The sequence below is a fragment of the Culex pipiens genome, chromosome 1 (assembly GCF_016801865.2).
Source record: "Culex pipiens pallens isolate TS chromosome 1, TS_CPP_V2, whole genome shotgun sequence".
NCBI lineage: Eukaryota > Metazoa > Arthropoda > Insecta > Diptera > Culicidae > Culex > Culex pipiens.
This window is the reverse complement of record NC_068937.1, coordinates 68,919,298-68,945,597: the sequence shown is the minus strand read 5'-3', so window position 1 is coordinate 68,945,597 and position 26,300 is coordinate 68,919,298. Positions and strand designations below refer to the sequence as shown.

The window sequence follows — 26,300 nt, the reverse complement described above, 5'->3', positions numbered from 1 at the left end:
AATCCGGACCACTTTGCGTTCTCATATGAAGTTCGCTAGAGAACTAAGTTTCTTGAAAAAGAAAAAAATATGTTTTTTTTACGAAATAACCATAATTGATTTCAGGTTTCTACAATAGTTATAAGGTCGTGGGAAGTAATAAACTAGTGGTGCCTTATTTTCCTGAAGAATTTATAAAACGATTAAATTACTAAATTTGGAAATAATGAATATGAAACATTTATTCCTTTAAAAATTTAAAATTATGAATATGATAGTGTGACAAACACTTTGTATTATCTGGGAATCACGTTGCTAAAAATACTAAGAATAAATAAATATCCAACAGTTCTAAACATCAGATCACTTTCTGACTAAAACTTGTTAGAAATATTGAATTAAGAAATTATAAAATATGTATTCCGAGCTAATATTTTTTGGTTCAATTTTGTTATCCTAAAAAATCGACAGAAAATAAAAATTCTATTTGATTATATATATATATATATATATATATATATATATATATATATATATATATATATATATATATATATATATATATATATATATATATATATATATATATATATATATATATATATATATATATATATATATATATATATATATATATATATATATATATATATATATATATATATATATATATACAGCAATTCCCCACGAAAACAGCATGATTCGAAAAAAAAGTTCTCCGATCGGGCTCAAAATTTTTCTGGGGGATCCTTGGCCGAAATAATTAGACCCGTATTTTTTTGTTTGGCCATTAGGGTGACCTACGCCGTGTTAGGGTGGTCCGAAAAATGGCAATTTTCATCGATTTTCGCAAAAACTACTTTTTTCAAAAAATCATATCTCCGCGCCATTTCATCCGATTTTAGCTGTCCTAGACGCAAAAGAAAGGTGATTAGTTTGGCTATTTGGGAAAAATAGTAAGAAGTTTCGAAAATCTAGCTTAACATTTGAAAAGGTCATATGAAAACTTAAAATGCTGTTTTGAAGGTCTCGGGGCCAAAGAGCCTATGTCTGAAAATATTTTTATCGGATTCCTCGGAAAATTTCACATAACATATCAAAAAATGGTGAAGTTATGTTTTCGATACTCTGAGATACGATTTTTTGAATATAAAAACTGTGTTTTTCGACGCGCCACGCGCAAAAATTGGAAAATGACGAAAACGGGAAAAAATCGACTTTTTTCACTAAAACTGCGATAGCTTTAAAATTTCAGCGATGACCTATACATGTTAGGGTACTAAAATTTTCATAATTAAAAGACGCAACTTTTGGTACCATAACATCTATAGGTCATCGCTGAAATTTTAAAGTTATCGCAGTTTTAGTGAAAAAAGTCGATTTTTTCCCGTTTTCGTCATATTCCAATTTTTGCGCGTGGCGCGTCGAAAAACACAGTTTTTATATTCAAAAAATCGTATCTCAGAGTATCGAAAACATAACTTCACCATTTTTTGATATGTTATGTGAAATTTTCCGAGGAATCCGATAAAAATATTTTCAGACATAGGCTCTTTGGTCCCGAGACCTTCAAAACAGCATTTTAAGTTTTCATATGACCTTTTCAAATGTTAAGCTAGATTTTCGAAACTTCTTACTATTTTTCCCAAATAGCCAAACTAATCACCTTTCTTTTGCGTCTAGGACAGCTAAAATCGGATGAAATGACGCGGAGATATGATTTTTTGAAAAAAGTAGTTTTTGCGAAAATCGATGAAAATTGCCATTTTTCGGACCACCCTAACACGGCGTAGGTCACCCTAATGGCCAAACAAAAAAATACGGGTCTAATTATTTCGGCCAAGGATCCCCCAGAAAAATTTTGAGCCCGATCGGAGAACTTTTTTTTCGAATCATGCTGTTTTCGTGGGGAATTGCTGTATATATATTTTTTTTTTTCTGTTTTTTGATCGCCGAGTATTTTAACTTTTTTGTTTTAATTGATATTTTTCGGCGAATATATATATAAAATTTCGATGGTTTTGTTCGAACGCGAATCAGTTGAACACGGAACGTCGGATCGAGGAGCTCTTTGTTGCGTTGGGTTCGTATAAGCCCAAGGAAGGTTTTTACGCTAATTAGTTGACACTTTGGCCACTCTGGAACCGATTCCGGAAAATCTGCAGATTGTATGGGAAAAGCTGCGTAAAATCAAATTTTGATCACAGGAGGCTGAATAAGCAAACAAGCTAAAAACGTCAGAAAACCTAAATAGGGCTGGACGAAGTTTGCCGGGAAAAGCTTGTTTGATTATATTTTTGTTTTTTTTTTTGTTTTTTGTGCCCTAATCTTTGATTCAAAATGAAACGAGAAGATTATACTTCGTACGAAAAGATCTTTAAAAATTTCAAAATCATTGAAAAAACACTTTTTTATCTTGTTCAATAATACAAATTTTTCGAAGCAAAATAAACTTCTAAATTTCAATAAATATGATTTTTTCCTATAACATACGAATAATTCAAAACTTATTACTGTTACTTCAAAATTCACTCAAAAAATCATTGAAAAAAATAGCAAAACATTCAAAGCTTAAATAGAACAATCAAACCAAATGTGTACGCAAAACCAAGAAAATAATTATCAACAAAAAAAGTTATTATAAATATAACAAAAAAATATATTTTTTTCAAGTGAAATATTGTCGAATTGTACAACAATTATATTTTAAAACATGAAATATGATGAGAAAAATTTATGAAGAATGTTGAATTTTTTTTCAATTGATTATGTATAATTGGTGATAATTTCTAAGTTGTCAAAAATTTAGTTGTTTGTCAAAAATTCAATTTTAAACTATTCTACTCTACAACTATTTTTTTATTTATATTTTACATGTTGCCCGCGACTCTGGGGCAAATTTCCAAATTAGCCCGCGATGATCAGCTGGCTGAGGACCACTGATCTAAGGCCATGCCGATATCCTATGACCCAACTTGGTCACTCCGGAACCGGATACCGGTGCCAGTGGGGGACATTTCCGGAGAATTCAAGGAAACATATCACGCGACGTATCAAACATCATGAAATTAAAAATTATCACCATCTAAGGTCATGCCGATATCCTATGACCCAACTTGGTCACTCCGGAACCGGATACGGGTTGCCACTGGGGGACACTTCCGGAGGGTCTGTAAGTTAGGTAATTTTGGAAGGTTCAACTAAATTTTTCTACTACAGAAAATTCCAGGGCTGCGGAGTCGGGTCATATTTCAAGCGACTCCGACTCCGACTCCGACTCCGGCTTTCTGAGTTAAGCCGACTCCGACTCCGACTCCGGCTCCGGCTTTCCACAAATTGGTGACTCCGGCTCCGACTCCGACTCCGGCCTACCAAATCTAGCCGACTCCGACTCCGACTCCGACTCCAGCTTTCCACAACTTGTTGACTCCAGCTCCGACTCCGACTCCGACACCTAATCTGTATTTAAAATATTTAAAAAAAATATGAATTAATCACATCACTCATATTTCAGTTCACACTTGCGCGAATACTGTAAACCGGGGTGACATTTATGTTCGGGGTGTTTTGAAAAATGATAAATACGAATTATTTATACAAAAAGAGTGGTATAGAACCATACTAAGCTTGGTAGATAAGTGTTCGTTGTTCTATGTTACATGTTTTCAGCGTTATTGAAACAAAAATAAAAAATATCTTCAGATTTAAACGCATTTTCAGCACAACAATTTTCTAAATAAATTTGAATTTTGTTGTTTGAAAAATTGGAAGTATTCATTTAACTATTTAAATTTACATTAATTTTTTTTAGTTTATAAGCTAGCTACAGTAACTTTTAATTGTCCTTTTTTAAAAGAAATATTAAAAGAAAGTTTGCCTTCACGATCGAATTGACATATAACACCATTTTGCATACTTTTAGGCTGGAATTTTAAAGATACACAGTAACTATCAAAAATACCCTGGCTTTGAAATAAACAATTTTCAAAGTAACTATTTTTTAAATTTATTTGAGAAGACGTACAAGGACATTGTTTGATCAAGCCCAGTACACACTTTAAACATATAAATCATGAGAAAATTCAATATTTGAAAAATAAATTAAAATTATTTCAATTAAATCACCTCGATTAAAGGTATTTAAAAAAAATATACTTGTTCAACAATAATATTTTAGGATCCACTACACGCAAACATTTTTTGCTTCGATTTTTTTACGGAAATTCTCATAACTCTAAATAGAAAACAGTTAGAGTCCCACTTCTTGTATTAAGTCCTAAAGAAAAGTTATGCAAAGAAATTAGACGAGCTTTCTGGTAAAAAATATTTACGAGACTGAAAAATCAAGTCTGTCATATAGAAATTGTCAAAAACTGTTGAAAAACCACTTTTTTCAACATTTTATTTTTAAAACTGCTGTAACTTCACAAGGATTAGACTTCGGTCGGAGGACAAGAGATTTTTATGTAAAATTGTCTGAAGAATCGATTCCCACATTCGGTTTTTAAAAAAATTTGACGTTTAGAGCACTTTTCAAAAAAATATTTTCAGTAAATGATTTTTGTATTTTTTTAGATGATTGCTCCATTCTGCATTTTTCGTGAGTCTTTTTGTAACATCTTAGGCTATTTTCACAAAAATTTTGAGCGAAAAAAAATCGTGGGCTCACCCCCAAATTTTACTTTAAATCTTTTAAATAAAAAATCTTATAAAAGAAGCGTGTTGTTTTCTTTCAGTGTATTTTTTTTGGAAAGCCCGTTAAATTTCCTACAAGTTTGTCTTTGACCACTTTTTGATACGGCTTTGAGCTACAGCAAAATTTAAATTCAGAAATACAAATAAATATCGAATTGAAACTGGCTCCATATACACAAACATGGCTTCATAAGCGTCGGATAACATGTCTACAAAGTTTCATTAAAATTGTAGATCGTCCGGTATAACCGATTCCCTATTTGGCATGGAATTGCTCTATATCAATGATTCAATGATTATTTCAAAATTAGTTGCTACTTTCGATATTTTTTGTCAGTTTCAAATGTTGTCAGCACGACACTTTGATTAATTTTTATTTACATACAAAATGAGCATATTGCGTTCCAAGTAGTGGATTGATATAATAGTTGATAATTTATAAGTAGAGTTATGCTGTCAATTTTACAAATGTAATAAAAAAATATTTTTTTTTTCGATGAGTACTGATAGTGAACCTTTATTTTCCTATAAAAAAAATGATCTACTTAAAACCTCCAAGATATTCACTATCGGGCCAAAAGATGACGGTATTTATATTTTTTTAGAAAGAGTTTGATAAAATTTGTTCAAATTTGATTTGAAAGAATACATAAATACAAACAATAAGAGAGAGTAAAGAATTATTTTAATATGTTTTAATTTTTCGACTACACAGCCAAAATTGTTTACTATTTTATGAGTTATGACACTATAGTATAGTGTATACAAACATTAACAAGAGAGGATTAACAGATTATCATTCAGTGATCTTAGTAAAATAACACAATAAGAGCTTTCCAATCACAATAAAAATGCTTCTAAAACATATCTTGAACCAAAAAAAAATTAAATAAAGAATGTCAACGCAGTGCACGCGATTCAATAAACAAATTTAAAAAAATTGGGAATTAACCTAAATTATTAAAAATATTGAACATAAATTATATTAAATATTTTGACAACTCCGACTCCAGCTCCGACTCCGGGTCTATCAGAAATTTACGACTCCGGCTCCGACTCCGACTCCAGCTCATACAATTTCGCCGACTCCGACTCCGACTCCGACTCCAGCTAATCGAGTTTTGACGACTCCGACTCCGACTCCGACTCCAGGTCCCCAAAAAGACCCGACTCCACCGACTCCGGCTCCGACTCCGACTCCGACTCCACAGCCCTGGAAAATTCAAACCGCCATCAATTAAATGGTTCCGGAATGGTAATCGGGCTCGGTTGTGTAGCTGCTAGTGTGATTGCGTCCACATTTCTTGTGACGAGTAATGTGTCATCACGCCTTCTATCGGATGGGGAAGTAGAACGTCGGTTCCAGCCTCAGTTGTTGTACGGTCATTTGATCATTCCAGTTTTCTCCCTGCTATAAGTACAATCAACACTCCAAACCAAGCCTGCTCCGGTGGAGTCGCTGGCGGCGGTTGGACTCCCAATCCAAAGGTCGTCAGTCCGAACCCTGGGATGGAAGGTTCCTTGGAAAATAAAAAGGATTTGGTGCTCTCCCCATTAAAACCTTTTAAATCTTAGGTTCGAGAAGAAACTTCAAACTTGGTTCTTTGCATGTTTCACAAATTTCCTCCATTCCCAACCCATTTTCGGTTCCAAATTAATCAGGATGGGCCGGAGGACATCGCCGTCAGAAATTGTCTCCCAGTGGCCAGGTTGGATTAAAAAACGTGGGCAAGACCTTTGGTGGTCATAATTTGCAATTTCATGAGGATTGATATGTCACATGATATGCTTCCTTGCATACTCCGGAAGTGTCCCCCAGTGGCTACCGGTAACCGGTTCCGGCGTGACCAGGTTGGGTCATAAGATATTGGCATGACCTCAGATGGTCATAATTTTCTATTTCATGAAGTTTGATATGTCGCATAATATGCTTCCTTGCATACTCCGTAAGTGTCCCCCCGTGTCCACCGGTAACCGATTCCGGCGTGACCAGGTTGGGTCATAGGATATCGGTATGACCTCAGATAATCGTAATTTTCAATTTCATGAAGTTTGATATGTCGCATGATATGCTTCCCTGCATACCCCGGAAGTGTCCCCCAGTGGCCACCGGTAACCGGTTCCGGCGTGACCAGGGTGAGTCAGAGGATATTGGCATGACCTCAGATGGTCATAATTTGCAATTTCATGAAGTTTGATATGTCGCATGATATGCTTCCCTGCATACTCCGGAAGTGTCCCCCCGTGTCCACCGGTAACCGATTCCGGCGTGACCAGGTTGGGTCATAGGATATCGGTATGACCTCAGATAATCGTAATTTTCTATTTCATGAAGTTTGATATGTCGCATGATATGCTTCCCTGCATACTCCGGAAGTGTCCCCCAGTGGCCACCGGTAACCGGTTCCGGAGTGATCAGGTTGGGTCATAGGATATTGGCATGACCTCAGATGGTCATAATTTTCAATTTCATGAAGTTTGATACGTCGCATGGTAGGGTTCTTTGCATACTTCTGCAGTGTCCCCCAGTGGCCTCCGGTGACCGATTCCGGCGTGACCAGGTTTGTTTGTTTGTTTGTTTATTATATCTGGTAGCGTAAGGATTGCTCCTTTTAAAATTGCTACTTCCGGTGTAGATCGACGTGCATACAATAATTTGATAACCTAAATATAATGTTAATAATTTGTAGCACTAAAATTTTAAAAACTAGGGTCACTTTTAATAAATTTTCGCAGGTTTGTTCGGGACGACAACAAGTTTCTCAAAAACAGACAGGATCGGTAAGCGAATAGGTTTAGCATCGGACATCCAACGAGGTTCTTTTGAAGGTGGCTCACGTGGTCGCGCCTCCGCAATCCGTAAACGTAGCGTACGCAGCAGTTCAGGGCCACGCGTAGTCGGTTGAACAGGCTCGACGAAAGACGGACAAAGAAAACGTCGGCGAACAGAAAGTGAGGCAGGACAAGGGCTTTGAACAGCTTCAGTTTTGTCGCCACGGGTGCAGTCGGTGTGCAGCTGTAGAGTGTGCGAAGGCCAGCATAGATTTTGCCACACTGCTGTGACACAAGACCGTCCCACTGCAGGTCGCTTTGAAAGATGAATCCTAGGTTGCTTGCACGCTCCGTCCATTGAATTTGCTCACCGTTCATTTCGATGCGCAGATCAGGAACCAGGGCAGCTCTACGGTTTGCGCTTTGAATGAAAAGGGCCTTGCTTTTAGCGGGATTTACGAGCAAACGATTTCGGTTCGACCAATCGGCAACATTCTGGAGGTCCTGATTTACCATTCTGATCAAATCACGCGCGCATGGACCAACACCACGGATGTAGAGCTGGACATCATCTGCATACAATTGGATTGCACAGTGTTTGAGGACGTTCGGTAGATCGTTGATGTGGCAACAGAACAATCGAGGACCGATTATTGATCCTTGCGGAACGCCCGATGTTGGCTCAGCACAATCTGAGCAGCGATTATCACAGAACACTGTCTGCTTCCGTCTTCGAAGGTAGGAGTTCATTAGGTTCAAGGCAGTCGAAGAGAAGTTGAATTCGGTTTCCAGCTTGTCCAGTAGTTTGTTGTGGGGGATGGTATCGAAAGCTTTTGAGAAATCCAACAGGACCAGTACGCCAACACCACGCTTGTCGATTGTGGACGCCAAATCGTCATGGACGCGGAGCGCTGCAGTTTTGACGCTTTGGCCCTTCCGGAAACCTGCTTGATGTTCTGTTAGAAGATGGTTGTTGTCGATGTAGTTCGCCATTTGCTGATCGAGAAGCTTCTCAAATGCTTTGGACAACGAGCACAGAATGCTGATCGGCCGCAAGTTCGTCACGTCGTTCGAGTTCGATTTCTTCTTTATGAGGTGTACCGCCCTAACGCTTAGGCGTTGTCACGCACACTAACAAAATACTATGTAACGCACCGAACTGTTTTGCCTTAGCAATAAAAACCGAGCAGAAGCTCGATCACTTCTCTTTACACCTCGAACGGAACAAGTACTCTTTTCTTTACCCTACATCACGCCGAAACCTCGCAATACTTAGCCCTCACTCACTTATCAGTGACGACGAGGAGGATAATTTTTTTTTTGCATTTTTCGGGTGCGCGGAACTTGATTAAAAATCGAATTGCATTAGTTTCGCGGGTGCAGTTTGCAAAAAAAAAAAAAAAAGACTTTGAACCGAACTTTCGGGTGAGCGGTTAAGTGTTCTACGGTTGCGGAATTTCTTGTTTCGGGTGACGCCGGAGCGGATTGGACGAGAGCTGCTTGAAGGTGCCGGATTTTTCGAAGACGCCGGTTGGAAACGCTCGACGTTTGGGTGTTTTCCCGGAGGAAGCGGCACGCGGCGATCAGGCGAGGTCCAGAACAAAGGCGGCACGGTGAGCATCAACTTCTGCGACGCCATTTTGTTGGAAGGCACGCGCGTCGTTCTTTTGTTTGGTGATTGCTGATTGGCAAGGTAAGGGCATCTGGGGCAAATTGGTTCCTTGTGCTTTTTCTTTTAAAATAAAATAAAATTCTTTTGGGTAGTATCACCAAAAGAATCCATGAGTGAATTTATGTGAAAATAATTAACAATTTAACCTTTGTAAGTGTTGCGTGTGCAAGAATTTCGGTTCTGATTAGAACAAAAGTTTAAAAAAATCTAAAATTAACATAAATTTCTTTATTTTATTGCAATTAGTGTGTGCTGGCGGGAGATCTTGGCACGAGTAATTCTTGTTTCCAAGTGTCTGGTTGGTTCCAACGTCACAGCCGGTCGGATCGTCCAGGTTGCTGTTTAAGGAGAAAATCTTCAATCGCGGCGGCGGCGGTGGCTGATTGTTCGCTGGAGGACGCTTGTGCTATGCTGGGACGTACCGGGCACGTGGTAGCGGCCATTTTGCTGTGTGTGTGAGAGGCGTTGTAAGCAAATTTGCTGGCAAAGGCCGGAATAGCAGAGCGGTGAGTTTTTCAAGATTTTTTTTACCCCTGAAACAAGACTAATTGGTCTTCATTGCTTTCTTTTTTTTATCTATTTATTCCATTAAATTGCATTTTGGGAAAAAAGGGCAAAATGAGTATGGCTTCAAGCATTGAGCAATATCGCAAAGGCACGACCTTTGGCGATTGGGCTGATAGGCTGGATTACACCTTCAAAGCTAACAAAGTGGAGGGTGATCTTCAAAAATCTCATTTTATGAATCTTTGCGGGCCATACATTTATTCCCAATTGAAACTTCTCTTCAAGAAGGATGAATTAGATAAAGCTGATTATGCTACCATTGTGGCAAAACTCAAGCTTAAACTTGATCTTACTGAGCCTGACCTTGTACAACGGTTTCGGTTTAGTCAAAGGAATCAACAACCAGACGAAACCGCTGAGGAGTTTGTGCAAGCGGTCAAACTTCAGGCTGAGTTTTGTGGGTTTGAAAATTTCAAAGAAGTTGCAATCATTGACAGAGTTTTGGTTGGACTGAGTGATGCTGTATTGAAGGAAAATCTTCTGAAGGAGGAGAAGTTGGATTTGGCTAAATTGGACAAGTTCATCACTACATGGAACATTGCTAAACGCAATGTACATTCGCTTTTCAATCAAAATTCGTGCGCTAATTACAGCTACCCTCCTCCGGAGATGATTAACCAAGTGAGAAGACCAGTTCACGAGCGTTTGGGCCATCCCTACAATCAAAGACAACACACACGCACACAAAACAATGTCAATAGACAGGGTAATGGTTTCAATAGAACAAATGGATCGGGCAACAGATCGGGTTACAACAACTACAACAATCACAATCGCACACAAAATTCACAAAACACTCAGCGTACAGTTCGATTCCAAGGTGATAATCGTAACAACACACACAGAAACACAAACTACAGTAACAATAACAGACTAAATGGTCGCAACAACTACAACAACTGGCCTAAGAGGGATTATTCGGAGATGGAATGTGATTACTGTGGGGAGTTAGGTCACATTAGGAGAAAGTGTTTCACACTGAAAAATCTGCAGCGAGATGCGGTGAATTTCATCGAGGCCGCGAGGCCAGGGACCAGTGCAGAAAAGGAGTTGTCGGATCTGATGGGACGCATGAGGACAGCAGATGGTCCTAGGGTGGAGACTTCGGACGATGAAAGCTACTCCGAGTGGAACCCAGGTAGTTTACAATGTATGTGTGTGGAGTCCATTAACAAAATAAGTGAACCTTGTTTGACAAATGTCATAATTGATAATGTTTTCGTCCAAATGGAGATTGATTGTGGATCAACGGTAACAGTGATGGGAAAAACTCAATATTTCAGACTTTTTGACAAACCTTTGAACAAATGTGATAAACAGCTTTTGGTAGTAAATGGAAATCAACTCAATATTGAGGGAGAGACAGATGTTTGTGTAAAACTGAATGGTTTCAAACATAAGTTGAAATTACTTGTATTAAATTCTGATTTCAAGTTCATTCCGCTTTTTGGCAGGAATTGGATGGATATTTTCTTCCCTCAATGGAGGCAATACTTTTCTAACAATGCGATGATTGATGAACAAATTAACAGTGTGAGTGCGCCAAAGGGTGATGAGTTGATTCAAGAGATTAAACGGGATTTTTCGGAGGTTTTTGTGAAAGATTTTTCTACTCCGATCAAGGGTTTTGAGGCTGAGTTGGTCTTGAAAAGTGAAGTTCCCATATTTAAGAAAGCGTATGACGTTCCCTACAGGTTAAGGGAGAAAGTTTTAACGTATTTGGATAGATTAGAGAAGGAAAATGTGATCAGTCCCATTGAAGCCAGTGATTGGGCATCTCCGGTGATAGTTGTCATGAAAAAGGATAATAAAATCAGACTTGTTATTGATTGTAAAGTGTCTATTAACAAAGTGTTAGTGGCGAATGCATATCCTTTGCCTGTTGCTAGTGATTTGTTTGCTAAATTGGCGAATTGCAAAGTTTTTTGTTCTTTAGATCTTGAGGGTGCATACACACAACTTGCGTTATCGGAGAGGTCCAAGAAATTCATGGTTATCAATACAATTAAGGGTTTATTTACCTACCATCGCTTACCACAGGGGGCTTCTCCTAGTGCGTCAATTTTCCAACACATTATGGATCAAATTTTGGGCGGAATTCCCAATGTGTTCTGTTATTTAGATGATGTTCTGATAGCAGGGCAAACTGTCGATGATTGTCGAGATAAGCTGATAATTGTTTTTAAAAGGCTTGCAAAGGCAAATATTAAGGTAAACTGGGAGAAATGCAAATTTTTTGTTACAGAATTGAAATATTTAGGGCACATTATTACGGACAAAGGTTTATTGACCTGCCCTGACAAAATTTCGACTGTTCAGAGAGCAAAAGTGCCTACAAATGTTAATGAACTAAGATCCTACTTGGGATTAATAAACTACTACAACAGATTTGTGCCAAATATGTCTGCAAAATTGCATTTTTTGTATAACTTGCTAAAGAAAAATACGAGGTTTATTTGGGATCGCGATTGCGACAAAGCCTTTCACGAAAGTAAACAAATGTTGCTTTCGGCAAATATTCTGGAATTTTACGATCCTAATAAGGAAATTGTAGTTGTTTCTGACGCATCAGGCTATGGCCTAGGAGGAGTAATTGCTCATGTGATCGATGGGGTTGAGAAGCCTATTTGTTTTACATCTTTTAGTTTAGATGACGCACAAAAGAAGTATCCTATTCTTCATTTGGAAGCTTTAGCTTTGGTTTGTACCATTAAGAAATTTCATAAATATTTATTTGGACAAGAGTTTATTGCTTACACTGATCACAAGCCATTGCTGGGAATTTTCGGCAAAGAAGGCAAAAATTCAATATTTGTAACCAGACTCCAACGTTATATTTTGGAACTTTCCATTTATAAATTTGAACTTCGGTACAGGCCGTCTGCTAAGATGGGAAATGCGGATTTTTGTTCGAGGTTTCCTCTAAGTCAGTCGGTGCCTGCCGAATTGGATCAAGATTTCGTTAGGAGCATTAACTTCAGTAAAGATTTCCCATTAGACTTTGTTTTGGTTGCCAAGGCGACAACTGACGATGTTTATTTACAACAAATTTCAAGCTATCTGCGTGATGGTTGGCCAGAAAAGGTGGACAAACGCTTTATGGACGTATTTGCAAATCAGAATGATTTGGAAGAGGTTGAAGGGTGCTTATTGTACCAAGACAGGGTGGTGATACCACGTGGAATGCAAAGCGGGATTTTAAAACTTTTACACGCCAATCACGCAGGGATAGTTAAAATGAAACAATTAGCACATAGGCAAGTCTATTGGTTTGGAATCAACAAAGATATTGAAAAATATGTTTCAACATGCGATATTTGTGGTAGTATGGCAGTGGTGCCAAAAGTTCAAACTACGTCTAATTGGACGCCAACTACTAGGCCTTTTAGCCGAATTCACATTGATTTCTTCTATTTTTCTCGCCACACTTTTCTTCTGATTGTGGATTCACACACCAAGTGGCTTGAGGTAGAATGGATGAAACAAGGCACGGATTGTGCAAAAGTCTTGAAGAAATTGGTTGCTTATTTTGCAAGATTTGGTCTGCCAGACGTTTTGGTATCGGACAATGGTCCTCCATTTAATTCTTCTTACTTTGTGTCATTTCTTGAAAGGCAAGGAATTAAGGTGATGAAAAGTCCACCATACAATCCGCAGAGCAATGGCCAAGCGGAGAGGCTAGTTAGAACAACTAAAGACGTTTTAAAGAAGTTTTTGTTAGATCCGGAGTTGGACAACATTGATTTGGAAGACCAGATTAATCTATTTTTAATAAATTTTAGAAATAATACTTCGACGAGTTCAGGGCAATTTCCTTCAGAGAAAGTTTTCTCATACAAGCCAAAAACAATGTTAGATTTATTAAATCCTAAAAATCATTACAAAAATCATCTAGTCAGTAAACAAACTCCTTGTGATGAGGTACAAGTACCTGAAATATCCAACAAAACGTCGAATGACGGGTTGGACGAACTGATTGCAGGAGATACTATTTGGTATAAAAATCACGACGTTAAATTACCAAATAAGTGGATTTTGGCTACGTACTTAAAGAAATTTTTGTCGTAACTCAGGCCAAGTCTCTCTTTTCCAACTCCTGGAAGCGAACCTTTGTTTTGTTTCATGATCCCACCACCCACCACATAAAACCAAACTGCTCGCTACAACGTTAAACGCCAGACTGAAGAACCGTTCCTGAATCCCGATACCCGAAGGCCCTTCCAGACACAATCGTTCCATAAGCGCACAAACACATACAAAGCTCTCTCAATTTCCCTCACCCGAAGCTCAACACCCTCATTATCACGCCACATCCGTAGCTCTCGCTTTTCGCTCTCTCTTTTCCTCTACCAACGTGCGCGTTGCGCAGACTTCAATCTGTCCTGTCGACGCGCTCACACATATACAGTCGCACACGCGGAGCAGGCTTATTTCATTTCTCTTGCATCGTGTGCATCTTAGTTGTCTTTCAGAGAATCTCGCAACATTCGGATTTCGGCACCAACATTTCGAAAGGCCACAGGCAATTTCTTAAACATTTTGCGTTCATTTACAAATTCTTTAAATTCTACCAGCATTGCCCGCCTTATCTGCGACAATTTTCTAAAAATATTTTCCAGATACAAATTGGAAACGCGGTGCTGATCGCGCAGCGCGGACAGCTTAAACCGCGACGTGAACGCCGGCACGAACATCCAAATTTGATGATGCCGCTCGCAACGCCGGTGATAAATGCGGCGGAAGACTACATGGATGTCGAGATGGGAGAAGATACAGAACTGATGCGGGGCACTGGATGCGGTGAGGGCCCGTTCCGAGGATTCTTGGAACCGGTTCAAACGAAGAGCAGAAGAAGAAAGCGGGATGCCGCTGTGGCGGAGTTGCCAGCGATCTGTCTTCGACGTTCGAAACGTCAGAGAAATCCTAAAATGATCGATGAATTTGTTTATAACTAGTGCATAGCTTTTTCTGAACTCAAACTCCTACAATTTTCTTATTAAAATAACTTGTATTTCGAATACTTAATTGAATTGTTAAAATTACTTATTTCTATTAATTAAACACTGTAATAACAAACTGAAAAGCGGAGGACTGAGGTGTACCGCCCTAACGCTTAGGCATTGTCACGCACACTAACAAAATACTATGTAACGCACCGAACTGTTTTGCCTTAGCAATAAAAACCGAGCAGAAGCTCGATCACTTCTCTTTACACCTCGAACGGAACAAGTACTCTTTTCTTTACCCTACATCACGCCGAAACCTCGCAATACTTAGCCCTCACTCACTTATCACTTTAGGGGCAGAACCTTAGCATGCTTCCAAAGGTTGGGAAAGGTAGATGTATTGATGAACAGGTTAAACATGTGGGTTATTTGTTGGATTACTAGTGGCAGCACGATTTTCAGAAACCTGATTGGCAAACCGTCCATCCCTACGGCGTTCGACTTCACTTCACAGATGGCGTTAACGACCTCCCAGTAGTGAACGTTGCGGAACGAGAAATTGTATTGAGATGGCAGTATTCTTGCGTGTTGATCGTTCCTAGTTTCAGCTGGTGTGAAGCTCGAGAGAAACATACGATTTACTTCATCCGGATCGTGGTCACATGGTTGAGATGATTTGTCTTTTCCAACTCCAAGGCTCTTCACGCGAGTCCAGAGCAGCTTTGATGGGATATTTGCGTCCAGGTAACCACCGAGAAACGTCTTTTTCGCCCGTTCAATGACTGAGTTCGCACGATTTCGCAGCGTTTTGTACGTACGTCGCTTCAGGTCCTTTACGTCCGACGCAGCAGTTCGCCAATCCTTGTACGCCAGGTCTCGTTCTAGAATTGCTCGTTGAACATCAGCTGTAAACCATCTATTCGGTGCATTGCGCCGAGAGCTCGTCCGAAGCGGAAAACAGGTGTCGTGCACGATTTTGAGTCGCTCCGTGAAGAACTCCAAGGAGTGGTTGGGGTCCAAGATTGCGTAGAAGTTTCTCCATGGAATACTGACCGTTGCGAACTTCAGGGCATCAGCATCAAAATGCACGTAGTCACGATAGGTGTTCACCGTGACAGGTTGCGTAGCGTCAAAGTCCAGAGATACGTAGATCAGGTCATGCTGCGACAATCCCGGAAAGTCGACTTGACCGAAACGTAGGATTTTGTCACTGTCGTTGGTCACTAACAGATCCAGTTGGGAGCATCCAGTATCGTGGTAATACGTCGGCTCGCAGCCGTAAGGAACGAGTGAAAAACTTTCGAATGCTGAGAGGAGCTGCGTACGCTTATTGCTCGCTTGAAGCAAGTCCGTGTTAAAATCGCCAACCAGAAAGACGGACTCGTAGCGCAAAGTGAGACTAGTCAGCTTTTCCTCGAGAAAAGGTGCACAGTTATTGTCAGGAGGGTTGTAGACGACTACCAGCAGAACTTTGAATCCGTTCAGACGAAATTCTAAGGCTAGACACTCGGTTTTATCGGCGGACTCGGGGGTTAGTTCGGTGTTGAAGATCTTAGTGCACGACATACTATCCCTGTAGTAAACAGCGATACCACCGCCTCGCTTGTACACCCTATCGTTACGCACGACGGAGTATCCTTGGACGCCGATGCTGCGGTTATTCCTTGAGGCAGTCAACCAAGACTCAGTAAAGCACGCGATGTCAACTTTGTGGCTCGACAGGGCAGCTCGAACTTCTTCCAACTTAGAGTTTTTCCTCGCGCACAGACTTTGGGCATTCCCGTGGCAGATGTTGAGCTTACCAGGGAGAAGAGCAGCATTTAGCACGGCTCCTGGGATGTTCGTGTTAGTGTGGTTGTGTGGGACAGGCATTATGTGTGTGTGTAAGGGGGGGGGGGTGTTTTAGAGAAGCAGCTTCAAAGGGCTTCTTAACGTCTAATTTCAAAAAGACAATTTTACAAGTTTCACAATAAAACATAAACATAACTTCAACATAACTTCAAAAGTGACGGTTTGACTACGGCTACACGTCATCCAGATCTTTCACAGACTGAACAGCGATCGGTGGGTCACCAACCCTGCGCTTTACGTGGACTATTCCTCCCTTGGTGAAAACGGATGTCAGCTTACCCACTTTTTTCAGCAGGAGGGCCGCCTTTTTCACCTCACGAGCGCCAGCGTTCAGGTTCTCGTTGATAAACACACGTCGATCCGACGACATGCCGAGATGTCGCAGCTTAAGGTCCCGCCTACGCAGGTATGTACTGTAGAACCGGTCGCGTGTAGTTTTTAGAGCGAATTCCACGAGTAGAGGGCTAACGTCCCCGTTCTTCAATCCGTTCGCGTAAATTCGTCTGGTACTCGTCAGCAGTTCTTCACCTTCGCTGCATTCCAGCTGTCGACAGATCATCGCAAAAAGTGCGTCCGGGTCTTCGTCACTCACGAATGGCACACCTGAGATGATCAACTCCTTCTGATTCTCCAAGGCACCGATGTTCAGGTAGAGGTGATCAACACGATGGTTTATTTGGCCCAACGTAGCATCCTGGTTGACAAACTTGCCTTCGTATTCTGCTTTCAGTGTCGTGATGTCGCTTTGAAGAACGCTCACCTTGCCTTGAAGCTCCGATTTGATTGTGTCGATTTTACGGTTGAAGTCGGTGCGAAAAGTCTCAAGCATCAACTTCATCTCGGTGAACTGCATCATCAGCATCCTCACAGCAATATCCAACGTCATCGAATTATCCCCAATTCTTCCATCGATTGACGATTGACAGCCCTGGACGTACGACGACTGCAGGAATTGCTTGTTGTTTTTGTCGTCGACAGTAGTTGTGTTCGTGGCCATCGTGCAGTAGTATGCACTACAAAAACAGCAAAAGTGTGCGTGACGGCGTTCAGCGGTGCGGCTTGTTTGCGATGGCGGTGGTGGATCCAGCTCAGCGGGGCAAATTTCGATTTGTTTTATTTGGTCCAGATGACGACGAATTCCACGGGTTTCGTACGGGTACTTCGGTTTTCGCGGGTGGGATTTCGGGAACGGTAAGTTTGAATTACATCACAATTGAAGTTTGTTTACTCCGCGCTACTCACAACACATCTTGCTCGTCAGTGTTGTTTACGTTTTTTGGTAGGGTTCTTTGCATACTTCTGCAGTGTCCCCCAGTGGCCTCCGGTGACCGATTCCGGCGTGACCAGGTTGGGTCATAGGATATTGGCATGACCTTAGATGGTCATAATTTTCTATTTCATGACGTTTGATATGTCGCATGATATGCTTCCTTGCATACTCCGGAATTGTCCCCCAGTGGCCACCGGTAATCGGTTCCGGAGTGACCAGGTTGGGTCAGAGGATATCGGCATGACCTCAGATGGTCATAATTTTCAATTTCATGAAGTTTGATATGTCGCATGATATGCTTGCCTGCATACTCCGGAAGTGTCCCCCACTGGCCACCGGTAACCGCCCAAGTAACCAAACAGCACTAAAACAAGTCAGTGTTCAGCACTACAAGCGCTTTACCAGCTGCGGATTATTGCTAACAAGTTTAGACATCTGCACTAAAAGCGCTTTTACAGCTGATTTGCGATCGGTTTTGGACTTTATATTTCTGATTTCCAGCTAGCCTCTACTGTTGTTGATCCAACCCTGCACAAAACGTCAAAAAAAATTGAGAGTAGCAAAAATGTGGCTCTCTCGGCTCTCTCTATTTCCCCTCCCCATCTTCTCTGATCTATTTTTGGTTTGTTTACTACCACGTTACCGACTCAGCTGTCCGCGTGTGGGGAAGAGCCGATTTTTGGCGTGAAAGGTAGATGTTGGAGATGGGATGCCTTGATGCTTGAGCTTGCCGCCGATGTGTTGAATTTTCAGCGCCTTTATCCATTCGCCCAATTTGGAGTTGGCTTACCGCAGCTGTTTTTAAACCTACCAATGCTTGTACTTTACATGATACCTAAAATAACTCTGTGGTATATGCTCCGTCAGACTCTGCTGGGGCAGGATCCTCCATTATCATCAGTACCCCAGTACCCACGGCGAATTCTGAAGATTCTTTAGGCACCGAAGAGGCCCGAAAAATATCAACCTTTAGGCCAACCTACATTTTTTAAAAGAAGCGATTCTCTTTCATAATAATCGCAACATTAGTCCTCATTTTGTTTATTCAGCTCTTACGAAAAATTTCGATAAGGACTGAAAAAATCGACTGCACCTGCTAAAGCATGAAATCACGGTGAATCTCAGCCACCAACTGACAGCGGAAATTTTCTCCGCAGGTTTGTGATGGTTGTTCTAGTTGAAGGGATGAGCGAGTAAGAAATGTGTTTATTTTCGTTTGCTTCATTCTCTCTCTTTCACACCTCTTCTGTGTTGCCAGTTAATGGGAAAAAAAATCCAGCAGTGTTGCTAGGAGCAGCATTAATTCAGCTGCATTTCAGCAAAGCCTAAAGCAATTGTTTAAGAGCTGATTTGTTTTGATCTTAGCTGTTTTATGACTAACTAGCTGGTGAATGCTGATGAACAGCTAATTTATGATTTATATTAATGCTGGATGGTTACTTGGGCGGTTCCGGCGTGACCAGGGTGAGTCAGAGGATATCGGCAAGACCTCAGATGGTCATAATTTTCAATTTCATGACGTTTGATATGTCGCATGATATGCTTTCCTGCATACTCCGGAAGTGTCCCCCACTGGCCACCGGTAACCGGTTCCAGCATGACCAGGTTGAGTCAGAGGATATCGGCATGACCTCAGATGGTCATAATTTTCAATTTCATGAAGTTTGATATGCAACAAGACGGGTTTCTAGCAGTACCATTATTGGAACCGTTTTGGCGGTACCCTGGAACCGGTTCCGGATTGGCCACAGTCGGCCGGAACGATCCCAAACAGTCAGGGGTAGTATGTAGTGTTCGGTTGTAGCAGGTTCCCGGAGGCCACAGTGCCCAAAACCGGTTCTGCCAGTCGGAATCGCAAAGTAGACATTCTAACGTTTCATTTGCGGCCATGACATCCAAAATCGGTCAAGATTCCGAATTTTGGCAGCCAAAAACATTTCTGGGTCATATAGACCCGAGTACCATAAGTGTATGTACGAAACGAAGACCATGGCCAGGTTAAGCTGGAAAAATAAATTTATTGGAGCGGTGACAGTTTGAAAACGAAGGAAACAAACAAGTGACAGTTCTGAACTGTCATTATCCACACTGAACAAAATTTCGTTCCAAACATCGTGCAGGTAAATAATATTTACGATATTTACCAAATATTTACGGAAGTTAATCCAATGCGCTACGGATCAACCATGTGCCCAACCCCGTGTGTACAGTCATCCCTCATATTCGGAACAGTTTACAGATCGGCCAATGTTCAAAAAATCATAGCAAATCGATAATTGAACTTAATGATTCGCTTTTACCTTCATTTGAAAGCTTTTCTTGCGATCTTTCGAATGCTGTTTCGAAAAACTGAAAATTTTAACTTTTATATCAAGTTTTTGAAGAAAAACGTTGACCCTTGAAATCCACTAATTCGAAACACTTTTTTCTTACGGATGTAAACAAACTTTGATTCTCTCCATGAGTACATAATTTTTACAAAATAATGACTTCACGAGCTGAACCCAACGAAATTCAAGAGTTATGTTTTATGAATGATCTGATAACTTTTTTGTGAAAATATCAGTTAAATTCAGGTACCGTCAGTGGGGGTGACATTGGGTCTGGGGGGTGAGATCGAGTCAAAGTGATAATATTACGGATTCTGTGAAAAGGGTTGCGTAGGGGACATCTTAAGATGACTTCGCTGAAAAAATCTCGTTCCTAGAACAAATCCTGTTATTTTGGCAGCTGTCTAAAGTTGAGGTACGTTTTTGGCCAAAAATGATTTCTCAAAATATCATTTTTCTAATATTTTTGTTGGAATTGCTCGAAAACTACCCAAATGTTTGAAAATCTCCACTTCAAACATTGTAGCATGTCAATACGATTCCCTCGAACAAGAAACACTGTTGGATTACTTGTTTTTACCATATCGTTGTATTTGAGCATCATTTTAGTTTCATTTGGCCCAATGTGACCCCCTCTAAGGGGTGAGATTGGGTAAATTTTCAAACTATTGGCATTTATGGTAGTGTTCATCAAAATCCACCATATTTTGCTAAAATGTTAGTAAACTATCTAAGAACAAATCTACGTTGAAAGATTTTCGATGTTATTTAAATTGTGTTTGTTATTAAGAAAATACGTTTTTTGACCCATAGTCACCCCCACTGACGGTACATAAACCACTTGGCCTTCAGATTGGAAATTTATAAATCATCCCCCCCCCCCCCCCCATTTCCCCCACGCTCAACGTTGTTTCTACAGATAGCTTTTTAAGTTCTTTATCATCCTCCTCTCCACCCAAAACACCAAGTAGTTTATTGAAGAATCATTTACTTGGATAAAGATAGATTTTTTCAAAATCCAACATATTTTTTAAATAAATTTTGAAAAGATTTTGGGTAATTATAAATACATCCCAATCCGAAATTAGAGAACAATATTTAAGTGTTATATTAACCGATAGGCCAAAACCAGTCACGACTTTCCACGGCGTTGAAGAGTTTAATTTTTATTGTTACTTATTTAAAGTTTTGCCAATAACTACCAACTGGTAAAGGTTTCAGTTTTTCTTCTCTCCACAAGCTGTGACATCACTCTCTGAGCAATGGCAATAGCTTAAGAAACATTATATACCCAATAGTGAACAACCGTGAAATCATACCATATACCATATATAATAAATAGCTGGAAACCCAGCTGATGGATGTCACTGTAGTCGTACGCACTAGTCTACAATATATTGTATAATATTACTCAAGTGACCATACACGTCAAACAAACTACAAATAAGGGAAATGAAAGTTTCAGTGTAAAATTTGAAAATAATTTAACTTATACTTTCATACAACACAAACCCACAATGTAACTCTCAGCCCGGTTAAGCTTTTTCGTCAGCGTTTTTTTATGAAACCGTTGTGTATGCTGTAATAAGGTAAGCAAACACGTGAAATGCTGAGAATGGTGTGGATCGCCGCCTCGACACTCGTTCAGTTCACTTTCGTTCGTCTCTATGTTAAGTCATCCGGCTTCAACTGCCAACGGGTTTTGTTCGGAAGGGTGCGCGCAAATAATTCGGAGTAAACTAAAGTTTTCATGTCTTGTGCTGTTGGATAACATGCTGCAACATTTGTGACTGTGGTGATAACAGTGATGAACAATCTTATTGGAGCAAAAGTGAAATTGGCTTGAAAAGTGTTGCTCCATATTTAGATTTAAGCTGATTGCAGGAGGAAAAATGAAAATGTTTAAAGTATTCGTAATTGTATTGAGTGGAATTTGTGCCAAATTGGTTGCAGGGCAGTTAATCAACACAACCAATGAGGAAGTGAACAATGAATCTGAATTCAAAAATCTTACCAACTTAGAAAACGTGTTTGATGTGTTTGATATACGTAATGTTGGCGCTAGGTGGAATCATATCAACAAACGGTTATCAAAAATATGCTCCGAGGATACGGAACAATACTTGAAAGGATTACAAACTGGAAAAAATTGGGCAATAAAAAGTAAGTAAACTCATCTTGACTACAGCACTATTCCAAACGACGTTTTGAAACGTCTATGAATCACGAGAGATGTCATAATTCTGTGAGAGTAGTTTCACTCACGTAATCATTTCGAATGCCACATCCACTCGCTTGGTTGATGTAGCAAGCGTCCTTGACTTCGAGCTTCACCCAAAAATCTTGATCACCTTGGTTTTACTACGGCTATTTTAATTGTGCTTTGCGACACAGACCTTTCTAGTGACAAAAGATGGTTTACATAGTCATTCAAATAAGTACTTTTTCAACTTGACACGCTTAATTTGACATAGAATTGACCAACATGGATGAATCTTCACTGGCTGACAGATAACATTATATGCAAAGCTGTGCAGCAGTTAAATCAGGTTGAAAAATACATTTTTCTTCAAGTTATTTCATTTATGTTCTGCTACCATGGGCGTTAGAGGGTTAACAGGTTTAATTTATTATTTGAAATTAATCCCTATGAATAGGAAAGAAAAATATGCAAATAAAAAGGTTTTGTATTTTTTTACTTTATTGAAACTAAGCTACAGTTTTTATTCCGATTACATTATTTTAAAATGACATCTTCAGTCATTATTATTTTAAAAGATTTGGAAAAAAACCTTGTTTCCTTCTTTGCTTCAACGTTGAATTCAACAACTGCATCAGACCGAAAAATAAAATTGGCAATTTTGACAGTTATCTACTCACCACGTGCTGAGGGACGAAGCTTACGAAGTAGCTGTGCTACAACTTAGTTTCCGTTAGAGCCTCAGTTTTCGAAAACTGGAATAATTTATAAACTTTTATGTTTTATAGATTGAACAATTACCATAAGTTATTTCCCGACTGAAACGAGTGATGGAGTTTATAAAACAAATCACCTTCGACACGATGGTTGCTAAATTGTTAGGCTAACTCGAAATGTTGTTGTTGTTCAACAATTCATTTATTTTTAGCTGCTTTAACCACACAGCTAAAAAAGTTGTAATCCAACTGCGTGTAAAAGGCCTGGGTGTAAAATAAATATTGCATTATTTTATGCAATTTTATGTGATTTTACACCCTGAAATAGTAGCCCATCAGTATGGGAAACCTACTTGACCGAAATGTCAAGCTCATATATGCGTTTATCCTAACAGTTTTTCATCGGTCTGATGGCCGAATGGGCTAAGGCGCCAGTCCTTACTGTTGGTGCTGGGTTTGAATCCAGTCGGTTGCAATTTTTTTTTTGTGTTTGCAAAAAATGTACATGCAGTGTGTAATATTAGGTATTTATTTTGACGAAGGTGATGTGCATGCTTTTGGATGCGATTTTACCATCGGATTTTTTTTTTTTCTGTATATATACAATCATTTTGCAATCTATATTTTACCGATGAAATTTAAAAAAAAGTTACAGTCGAGATCGTGCCAAAAACGACTCGAGGCTATAGCCAAAATTCTTACTGAGTAGCAACATTATGTTACTGAAAAATTAGGCCGTTGCAAATACTTTTCAATGTTTATGTCGCCCCCCCCCCTTCAAAGATGGCCTGAATAATCAGGGGGCAAAAAAAAATTCGAAATACTTCAAAATTTTAATGAAAATTGAAGTTTAATCAACTGAAAACCAGTTAAAATGCATTTTCCCGTGTTTATAGTCATATTTAGCATGTTTGAACTCCTTTGAAAACATTTTAAATTTTCATGAAATACCAATGTACAGTCCCACGAAAAGGTTTTTGCTTGCGAAAAAAAAAATCCGTCAATTCCTCGATATTTTCAAAACTGATGATTGGAAAGTACGCCTGTAAAATGCATTTTAAAACACTTTTTTCATCCAAATTGTGAACCTAGGCTTGTAATTTCAAAATTTATATTTTTTTATTGTTTTGCCCCCCCTCGACTTTGGTCAGAGCCGAGGGACATAAACTTCAAAAAATATTTGCAATTTGATTAACTTCATCCTTTTGTAAGAAGGCGATTTAATATTCACCTCATGGTGATACCTTATTAAAATTGCTTATGGTACACGCACAGGAAAAATAATCGTTTTTACACACGATGTCGTGTGATACACTAACGCCATCTATTGCCACTTGCAAGAATAAGCCTGAATGTAGACTTCAGTGCACCACAGCCTTTGCACGAGCCGCATTCTGATTCTCACCATCTTGATTTTGATGATGCTAATTTTTTGAATACATTTGAATTTTTGCTCTGAAATTTACTAAAAAATATCTGAAACGATACTCAAAATAATTACTTTCGCCATTTCAAAACTATTTTAGATTTACACATCAATTTTCTCGACGAAAGGAGGCATACAACTTTTGATGAGAATGAGAATACGACCAACCACGTGCTATTCAATGTTGTTTACTCTTGAGAGCAGTGTCGTCGTCCCATTGTTTTTGCCAATCCAGAAGCGCACGCTGCCTCGGAAAACCGTAGCATTCTTGTAGGCTAATTGGCCTTTCAAACATGTCTCCACTCTCAGCACCCTTCTTGGCGAGCAAGTCCGCTTTCTCATTACCCGGAATCGAGCAATGAGCGCGGACCCATACCACTGTGATGCTGAAGGACTGAGCCGCCAGGTTGTTTAAAGTCTTGCGTATTTTCGTGAGGAAAAAACGCAGACTCCCTGGTCGGCTTCAGAGACCGGATAGCCTCAATAGAGCTAAAGCTATCGGTGAAGATGAAGTAGTGGTCAGGTGGCATGGTCTCGATGATTCGCAGTGCGCAGCAAACCGCGGCTAACTCTGCGACGAAAACCGAACTCGGGTCCTTCAGCTTAAAGAACAGCTTGTAACCAGTGGGTGTGTAGTGAGTGAATTCCAGTGACACAGGGGCAGGTTAGCGAGTGTGTTCGTTGAGAGTGAGACGATTCGGTTTGTGTCACCCACGGAGAGCGAGCGCGACCACCTCGTATGAGATCGCCAATGAGAAGGAGTAACGCCGCTAGCCACCACCAGAGGGCCGAAGAGGATCACAAGGATTGGTAGCCGTGGCAAAAAGGATGATGATGATGATGGGGCGAAATATGGGACTTCGCCGGATCAGAGGTTCGCGGTTCCATGTCCTGCCGTAGATCGGCCATTTGCCCGGTGTATCGGAAAGTGTACGCGTCGTACAGATCGCGAAGAAAGCCGTCCGAGCTACGCTTAAAGCTCCGCGGCGTGATAAAGTGAAGTGCCGCGACTCACCAAGGAGAAGGACTTCACGGAGGACACGGAAGGACCGTGCAAGACACCCCAGGACATCCAGGTAAACCCGCGAACCCGTCAACAACCCTGATCCGTGCCCCGAAACCAACGCCCAGTGTAACCGCCATCTTGTTCCCCCATCTCATCACAGGACCCCGTAGTTTTAGCTACAAAAGCCGGAATCCGCGACTCGGATCTCCCGGAACAACCCGTGGCTCGCCAGTGGTATCCCCAACCCGTCCACCGTGCACAATCGGTGTCGACCAGCGATCAGCCGCTCAAAGCTGAGTCGTGTGAGTCCTCCATCCGGGAACCACGAGCCACACCCGAAGACCTGCCTTACATCAACAACCCCTGCGCCGGAAACCGGGCAAGACCAGCGGTACCTTCGGGGACAGCTGAAGCTCGAGTCCGTCAACACACTCGAGGACGCGCAGAGGGCAGGCAAACGAGGGTCAAGCGAAGGCTGCAGCAGCATCAACCCGTGCGTCGGAACGCCGACGGTCTCGACAAGCCACCCCAGGCCAGCGAGCAGCGCGAGCAGGCCGAGGTCGGAGACAGCGATCGCGTCAGCAGATCCAGCGGATCTGGTACGTTTCGCCGAATGTCGTTTAGCCGACGGTCATTTCGCCGAATGTCGTTTCGCCGAAAGTCATTTCGCCGAATGGACGTTTCGCCGAATTGAATAAAAATTAACTTTTTTGTATAATTTATGCTAATTGTTCGCTGCAGTGCCATCTTGTAATTCACTCATGCAAACTTGAGAAGGAGTGGCAAGATAATAATATAATAATTTAAAAAGTAAAGAACGTCTCATGTTTCAAAGAATGCAAAAACTCACAGAAATAATACAAATAATTT

The 26,300-nt window shown here is 40.4% G+C and overlaps 3 protein-coding genes across 4 annotated transcripts in view; 1 reads left to right on the top strand and 2 right to left on the bottom strand.

Annotated features, from left to right (window-relative positions):
• Positions 1-9,485: 9,485 nt before the first annotated feature.
• On the top strand, positions 9,486-16,079 carry LOC120424744 (uncharacterized protein K02A2.6-like). Of its 2 annotated transcripts, none has more exons than XM_052709710.1 (2): positions 9,486-9,624; positions 9,731-13,753. In XM_052709710.1, the coding sequence occupies exon 2, from the start codon at positions 9,737-9,739 to the stop codon at positions 13,751-13,753; it is 4,017 nt and encodes a 1,338-aa protein (XP_052565670.1). In that variant the 5' UTR covers positions 9,486-9,624; positions 9,731-9,736. The 2 variants fall into 2 exon arrangements, with proteins under 2 accessions (XP_052565670.1, XP_039444871.1); XM_039588937.2 differs by lacking the exon at positions 9,486-9,624 and adding an exon at positions 14,305-16,079 and having other exon boundaries at positions 9,737-10,823.
• LOC120424735 (uncharacterized) lies at positions 14,977-16,503 on the bottom strand. Its single transcript, XM_039588925.1, has one exon. The coding sequence runs from the start codon at positions 16,501-16,503 to the stop codon at positions 14,977-14,979; it is 1,527 nt and encodes a 508-aa protein (XP_039444859.1).
• A 147-nt stretch (positions 16,504-16,650) lies between these two features.
• LOC128093327 (uncharacterized) overlaps positions 16,651-26,300 on the bottom strand; it is a 481,727-nt gene continuing 472,077 nt past the window's right edge. Inside the window, exon 2 of the mRNA XM_052709742.1 lies at positions 16,651-19,755. Within this exon, the coding sequence (XP_052565702.1) occupies positions 16,655-17,479 (825 nt within the window). The 5' untranslated portion in view covers positions 17,480-19,755 and the 3' untranslated portion in view covers positions 16,651-16,654. The remainder of the gene's footprint in view (positions 19,756-26,300) is intronic.

Bases quoted from the DNA above. Each gene is read 5' to 3' on its own strand.
- LOC120424735 (XM_039588925.1), bottom strand. From the start codon at position 16,503: ATGCCTGTCCCACACAACCACACTAACACGAACATCCCAGGAGCCGTG.
- LOC120424744 (XM_052709710.1), top strand. From the start codon at position 9,737: ATGAGTATGGCTTCAAGCATTGAGCAATATCGCAAAGGCACGACCTTT.